Source organism: Cebidichthys violaceus, unplaced genomic scaffold (assembly GCF_023349555.1).
Source record: "Cebidichthys violaceus isolate CVI_PGR_0920_01 unplaced genomic scaffold, fCebVio1.0.p SCAF_44, whole genome shotgun sequence".
NCBI classification, from domain to species: Eukaryota; Metazoa; Chordata; class Actinopteri; order Perciformes; family Stichaeidae; genus Cebidichthys; species Cebidichthys violaceus.
Window position 1 is genome coordinate 969,268 of NW_027176639.1, and position 7,689 is coordinate 976,956.

Consider the following 7,689-nt stretch of genomic DNA (forward strand, 5'->3'; position numbering starts at 1 on the left):
TTCCACTTCCTCTTTCCGCCATATTGCAGAACCGGTAAGATGCCCTTTTTCACTGCCACTGTCAATCTTCTAAGTATCTTAAGCATCTGCGTGTTATACGTTCCATTTGTGTGGCCATCTCGAAGCAAAAGTCCATATTAGTGATTTGGGAGGATTATCGCCTCGATTGGTGGGACGAGTTAAACACAACCGGACTACAAATTTCACCGAGCAGTACCTCAGCTCGGCCCTGGGAATTGGTGCGTTCACGGCGCCTGAAACGGCTAGCTTCGAAACCACAGGAGTGTTTTACTTCAAACAAATATATATAAAAATAAATATATACGCTCTTTGTTGATATGCGAGTGTAGCATTTTGTGTACGCGGTCGACACGTCGTTGAACACTGTGTGTTGGGTGGGGGGGGATGCTTTATTACTTTGACAATGTAACGTAGTCGGCTAAGCTAGGTAACGTTAGCTTCTTGGTGCTCATGAAGGACCATGCTTTGTGGAAGTCGAGCGTATTCAGTGTTACTCAAGCGAATTATATAGGAGTGTTTCTGCTGCTGCGCGTTAAATTCGGCTGGTATCTGCTAAAGAGTTATCCTACGTAACTTAGCAATGCTAGCCTTGTTGCTAGTAGCGCTACCTGTGTGAGATAAAGGCACTGCTCGTGACATATTTAGGGCTAGCCAGACTTTACTTACTGGACTAAAGGGTTATGGGCTTCACTACTTGTACATTCATTTCTAATATTTAAGGACGAGGTCCAAGGTCGTAGTGTTTGGAGTATGATGCTCCCTTAAATAGAAGTATGCTCTTCAGATGAACGAGCTACATAAAACACAGGTCAGGTCTCCTCCCCATAGTATGTAAAGCATTGACTGTAAAATAAGTGCTGATTTAATATTGTGGGATGTGAAGCCATGCATAGCTTCATTTGTGCTAGTTGTGGCTCACACACACACACAGCATGCTAATCACTCGCTGGGTGTCTCTCCTCTGTCTGCAGGCATCATGGTGCGCATGAACGTTCTCGCGGATGCCCTGAAATGCATCAACAATGCTGAGAAGCGTGGGAAACGCCAGGTCCTCCTCAGGCCTTGCTCCAAGGTTATTGTGCGCTTCCTAACCGTCATGATGAAGCACGGTGAGTGGGGGGGGGGGGGGGGGGGGGTGTTCTGGTATCTGGAAAATGTTTTTTAAGAAATGATAAAGTCCGTAGAGTTCAGTGTCTCAGTGACATCTGAGACACACAGATTGATTCCGGTCGTAACGGTGATAGTTTGAAGTGAGTGTTCCTCTTGATGATGTTGTTCTCTGTACCTCCAGGTTACATTGGTGAGTTTGAGATCATTGACGACCACAGAGCCGGAAAAATTGTCGTCAATCTCACAGGCAGGCTGAACAAGGTGAGGCGTCTGAGTTCAGCTGTAACGCTGTCTGTAAGAAGATTCAAATTAAATGCAATGTTGATTAAACTGCCTGCATAAGGCTCAACATGAGTTACGCTACAAATTAAAACATTTAAAGCCGTGTTGAAACTGTTCCGTCACGTCTGCTCTTCCACATGACATAAGCGAGCCTCTAGAGGTAAACGTGTTTTCTGAGCAGCTTCTTTTTAATTATACTTGTTGCTTTAAAGCGGTAAATTCAACAGAGGGAATCCTCTTTCAGTATTTAACTTCACGAGTTAACCGGCGTGTTTGTGTGTCTTTCAGTGCGGCGTGATCAGTCCACGTTTTGATCTCCAGCTCAAGGATCTGGAGAAGTGGCAGAACAACCTGCTGCCATCAAGACAGTTTGGGTAAGAATCATATTCACAGACGCGTGTATACATTCTATTATTTACATATTATATGAAATACACACACAAAATACACCCAACCTGACTGGTGACAGTGATGTGGTACTGGACCCTTTAAGTCCCTGGCTTGTGTTCCTGCTCATCTGGTCTAGGGTGCTTGGTGGTCCTGTGTGGCTGCTTTGGTTAATTTAGTTTCCCCTCCAGAGATTTGAAGGAAGTCTTAATGATTTTCTGCTCAGAATCCCAATCAGCTGTATATTGGAATGATTGTAATGTAATTCCACTTAGAGGGGAGGTCGTTCTGTTTGTTTTTTTTTAATTCTTTAAATGGAAACCGTTTGTAAACTGAAGCCTCTTAAATCTTCTGTCTTCAAAGCCACCAGACTCTGAACTTTAACTTTATCTGAGAAGAACGTCGACGTTGATCTGTTAGTTTGACTTTTCAAGTCGAATTAATTCGGCGTTCACTTAGCTGTTCATCCCTCAAAACTGTAACATCACTACACCGACTTTAAGGATGTTTGTGTTTCTAAGTACTCGGGTTTGAATAATGTGAAGCCATCGTGATCATGTCCATCCACATACATACATGTGCACCGAGGCAACGTGCCTTAAATTGGCTCGAGCATCGCTTTTTTTTTTTATTACAAGCGATGTATTTTTGGATTTGTAATAATTATGATTGAAGAATGACGATCGTTACATGGATAGTCAGTGGTGTCAGTAATGTGAATTCTTGGTCCCGGTCCTGAAGTTGCACATGACACTTAACTTTTATGCAAAACTTTAAGACAACCTGTTTCTTTACATTTTGATATATTCCTAATATCAATCATTTGCTTTTATCAGTACATGTCAGTCCTGTTATGTGAGCTATAGTAATGAAGTAACGTCACATCTTACAGAGTCTGTTTGAACTTAAATATTTGATCAAGTTAATACTTGATTTCCTAACATTTCACTGGTGTAAATGGAGGCACACTGGCGTTGTAGTTGAGGGACGCGTGGAGCAGCCTTCACAACCGCTGACTGCCTTTTGCAGAGATGGGGGTGTGGCTTCACGTTACCGGCGGCGACACCGTGGCGGCCTCTTTGCTGTGGTCCAGACTAAAACACAGGCGACTCATTTCTTCCTCTTCAGGCAGTTTTAGAAGCACCGACGCTGCACTAGAAGTTGACACCATCGACCGCTGTAAAGTAACTTAGTTCAGCGCTGCGTCGTGGTGGAGGAGGAGGAGGTGATGGTAAGAGGCTGTATGTAGGCGAGGACGTCAGTCTGTTCACCGCGCTGTAGATGCAGAATGTGAGAGGAAGCCATGTTTCTTCTATTCATCATGAAGAGTGACTGGTGAAACTGAAACAATAGAAACATCTTAGCAGTTAGTCGGGTCTTGTATGTCAACGTAAACCCATTTCCTGGTTTGGATCACTGCTTCCTGTTACTCTGAACACATTGAGGTGGTACAGCTGACCTGCAGCAGCGTGTATCTTTGCTGGGTGCTGTGGAGCTAAAGGAGCTATCGTAAACAGCTGGTACTTGTTGACGAGTGGGTGGTGTTCTTCTGCAGATGGGTCAACGAGGCAGTGGTGGTTTGAATGATGCTTCTTGCCTTATTTCCAGAGTTGCAGGTTTGTTGTCTGGAGCAGGTTTGAGGTGACTGTTTACCCGTGGAGCCGTGAACAGATGCTCCACGTGTTAGCGATGGTATAGCTATATGCTAACTAAGCGATCGAGTTGTGCGTCTCACGCAGCCCCCCGCTGCAGCGTGGCGGATTTGTCGGACGTGGGTCGGTGACGCGCTGAACTTGTGTTTCCACAGATACATCGTGCTGACCACCTCAGCTGGCATCATGGACCACGAAGAGGCCAGACGGAAACACACAGGAGGCAAAATCCTTGGATTCTTTTTCTAAAGTGTAAAGAACTGCAAATAAAAGAAATGACAGGTGAAAGCTGGAAGTGTGCTGTGACTCATTTCTGTTAAAGAAAGCACCTTTTGTCACGGGGTCAGTAGAACACGCTAGAGTACCGGTACTTGACACCAGGAACCACAGAAATACAGACTAGACATGGAAAACAGAAATGAATAAATTATAATTGATAAAACCCGCAGCTAGCTGAAGTACCCGAATGTCTTCAAGATTTTATGAAACACTGATCTTTGAGACGATAGTCTATGAACATTGTAGGTGCATGAAAAATAAATGGAACATCTTGGACTCAAGTTATGCAACATGTGGTCATTGCATGTTTGAGAGTGAAAGCATAATATCAACTTTGTCTCCATCGGTGGTTATTGCTGCTCACTTCAAAGAGTGAAAAGCTACAGAATGATGACTCAGTCTCTGAGTGTCTCTGCGCATTGAACTGAGAAAGTGATAAAACATTTATCGGTCAACCCACTGACAGCAGCTGTTGAGGTAAAAGATGTGTGTGAGAAGCATGCGGGAGCCTATTGAGACCGCAACACCGTTGCACGAACTGCGGCAAGTGGTTGAGGTCTGAGACGAGACCACCGGGGGCTCAAGCCTCAGAGAGCTCCCATAAACACCGTACAGCGGACTGAAGAGGAGCTCTGATGAGGACGTCCGTGTCTCGTCTCTGTGGCCCCAGCGACCATTAAGCTACATCTTTGCTTTACATCTGGCAGCTTGTAAAAAGCTCTGGCTCTTTGCCCCCCCCCCCCCCCCCCCACAATCGTCTCACAGCTGTGACCTGTTCCGGGGTCCTCTTGTGTATTCAGACTTGTCCCCGACTTCTTCGGAGTCTTGCTGCTTGACCTCATGTTGGACTCTGAAGAGAAGTAACAGCCTGCTAATGCAACATCTCTGTCCAAGTGCTCCTCGTGGGCTGAACACACACACACACACACACACACACACACACACACACCCTCCCTCCCTCATGGGTTCACAGCACTCAGCGCTGCCTTGTAAAGGAAAGAAAAAACAAACTGTTGTGCTGCTGCTGCTTTTGAAAATGGGAGACCAGCCGGGATCTACGACGAGAGCCTGAGAAGTACGGCTTTAATGCTCCGTTAGTGACATTCTGACAGTCGTACATCTGGGGGTCCGCTGTCTTGAAAGCAACAAATAAACCGTTTGATCAGATAGTAAAGTACCAAACAGCAGAGACCGAAAGAAGCAGAGCCAACGGCTCCCAAGGAGCGACTTATTGAGTGATTTGGTCAAAGGCTCGGACCATTTTCTATGTTTAAAATCTGCCTTAAAAGCCTCTAACACCCCCCCCCCCCCCACACACACACACACACACACACACACACACACACACACACACACACACACACACACACACACACACACACACACACACACCCATTTATGATGTTTGTTTCTTGAACCTTCTAGGAAAAAGAGAGAAAGAGCACTTCACCAGAATTTCTGCCAGACTCCGGGGGAAAGATGCTCCCCTGGGGAGAAAATTGTGAAAATATGCTTTTAAGAACACGCGTGTGGTGATCTTTGGGTAGTGGCATTTCCACGTACCCTTTCAAAGGGGGCAAAAGCAAGATATTTAATTTATGACGGCTTACCAAGTTCAGTACGTTACCTTATCTTAAAATACAGGTGTGAAATGAAAGAACTTTTGACTTTTCAAACAGCAAAGTAAGTTCCAGAAAGTATGAAAAGTATTTAAGATAAGAATGTATTCGACATCGTTCAGTCCAGATGTTAAGTAACCGTTTCAGCTCCCCCGTGATAACTAGAGCCTTAAAGTGGCACCTCTGCATCAGCGAGTAGAGTCCAAAGACCAGAGGCTCTTTCAAACTGAAGATGGCTTCTGGAAAGCCTCCCTCATTCCTGCAAACCTCTTCACGGTGATGGAGTCTGTTTGAAGACAACGCTGCATCCACACACATCTGGGGGATCGGGGTCCACAGCCTGGCAGCCTCCAACATGCTTCTCCAGTCTGCACCATATGTCAGCTGCATCCCTGAGAGATGTCCCCGAAGGGTTCAGAGCACCGCTGTGGAGGAGAGGGGGGGGGTGAGAGACGTGCAGCTCCCAAAACAAATAGAATACATTAATACGGAAACACAACGTGTGCTGTTCGGCCTGCTTTTGATAGAAAGAGCCAGAGGCAGGGGGAGCGAGAGAGCAGCTCTCTGCAGAACAGTGCAAGGCACAACATGTTGTGCCTTGCACTGTTTATTTAGCTCGGAACCTATTTAACCAACCATAAGGAAGATGGTGGAACAAGGACGCATAGAGTTAAAGATAATGAGGAATTTAAAGGGGCAGTTTGCCCAAATCAAACACAAAAAAACCTGACACCTTTTGTGGTATGTAGGCAAATATGTAGGTCAAATTCAACGCGTTTTAAATAACCGTATTTACAATTTGAAGCAGGTTTAATCCAAACATTTGACATAAAGTTATTGGCTGTTGAAGCAACTGTTGAACGCAACCACTACGTTTAAATACTTCACCCACATTCAGCCTGCTTCCAGCCTTGACGTCTCTTCAAAACCATTTAAAGTCGCTTTTCTGTCTTTCAACGGTGGTTAAGTTGCAATTCTATTGCAGAATGAATTCATTGCTGAATTGAAATGCTTTTCTGTAAAATGACAGAAGTCCCAGTCTACGTTTTGTCAGTGTGTGAAGGAAGTGGGAGTTTGTTGTTCTGCTTGCTGACCTCTGCCCTTCCTGCAGACCACATCTCCATCGCCTCAAGTCACTTCTCGTTGTGGACTCTGAGGAATGGGAGCACTGTGAGATGTTTGGGTTCCTCGGCGTTCTTTCCCAGCGTGATGTTGATGGAGCTCGAGCAAAAGCAAATTCTGTGCTGTAAATTCCTTGCAGGAAGAAAGCATTTTACAGTTGACACCGAGGTCCTTGTGCAAACATCACATCCATTACCGCGGGAAACTGAGAGGCGGGGCCATCGGAGTCTGGAAACGTATTAGCTGCTCGCTATAATCTCATCAGTTTCCACAGAGCTCCCTTGTCCAGCTGCACTGTGGATAATAGATGGTGTCAGAGAGGTCTAATACCCGTAGCTCCATTTGTACTGTCGTTGAAGTTCCCCGACTGACCACTGGAGGGCAGTAGAAACATGTCCTATTCCTCCTCATCCTGCATTCAGGTCAGGCTGTTCGGCAAGCAGCAAAGACTAATTATGATTGATTCAGAGATAACAGAATTAATATTGGAATAGCAGTAAAAGTTTGAAATGTGGATTCAGTCAGAAGACGGACGTTTATTTTGCTCCGCATTGTCTTCTGCCGCCATGAATCACTTAGTGATGTGGGAGAATAACAAAGGCAATGTGAAAAGTGAAAGTGGACGTGCAAAGTGAATTAAGGCAATTGTCTTATAAGTGTATACATTAGATATGTTTTTTAATATCAATATTCAAACACAGGGAGGGGAAACAAAGTGGGCTGGGTGTTAAATCTGACTCAACACAGCTCAGTCAGGTTTTTATCCAAATAAAAATGTGATAAAAGTCAAGGAATCGTTTCGACTTCGATCAACGGCGTCTTCCGTCGCAGTAAATCTGCATTTATGGAGGAAAGAAAAGTAGAATCAGTAACAATCCAAAGCAGACCAAACGCTTCGCTTCAGTGAGAACGACGTAAAAGTGATTTCAGGTTTTAGCGTTGCAGTGTTGGCTGCTCCTGCACCAAAGCAAACACAGCTTATGTATATATACGATGGTGCATGAGATCATACTTTGCATTGCACTTCTGCCACGCCACGTGATTTATTCCACCACCCGAACGCGGCTCCTGACAGACGCCGTATCTACAAAGACCAGAGGAGATCCTGGTATAAATGGTGACCGGCCCGAGAATAAGATATGAAAATGGATCTTTTGTAAAGAGAGAGAGAGAGAGAGAGAGAGAGACAGAGAGAGAGAGGAGTACTGTTGTATCTT

At 45.1% G+C, this 7,689-nt stretch overlaps 1 protein-coding gene across 1 annotated transcript; it reads left to right on the plus strand.

The window, feature by feature from the left end:
• Window positions 1-3,740, plus strand: rps15a (ribosomal protein S15a). The gene is made up of 5 exons (XM_068729032.1): window positions 1-34; window positions 993-1,130; window positions 1,313-1,392; window positions 1,702-1,787; window positions 3,608-3,740. Exons 2-5 carry the CDS (start codon window positions 998-1,000, stop codon window positions 3,699-3,701), a joined length of 393 nt encoding a protein of 130 aa, XP_068585133.1. The 5' UTR covers window positions 1-34; window positions 993-997; the 3' UTR covers window positions 3,702-3,740.
• The last annotated feature ends 3,949 nt before the right edge of the window (window positions 3,741-7,689 follow it).

What these genes read in the sequence shown, in the direction of transcription:
- rps15a (XM_068729032.1), top strand. Translation starts at nt 998, where the DNA reads ATGGTGCGCATGAACGTTCTCGCGGATGCCCTGAAATGCATCAACAAT. An exon ending in TCACAGGCAGGCTGAACAAG is followed by an intron (nt 1,393 to 1,701) that starts GTGAGGCGTCTG and finishes TGTGTCTTTCAG; the next exon opens with TGCGGCGTGATCAGTCCACG. An exon ending in CTGCCATCAAGACAGTTTGG is followed by an intron (nt 1,788 to 3,607) that starts GTAAGAATCATA and finishes GTGTTTCCACAG; the next exon opens with ATACATCGTGCTGACCACCT.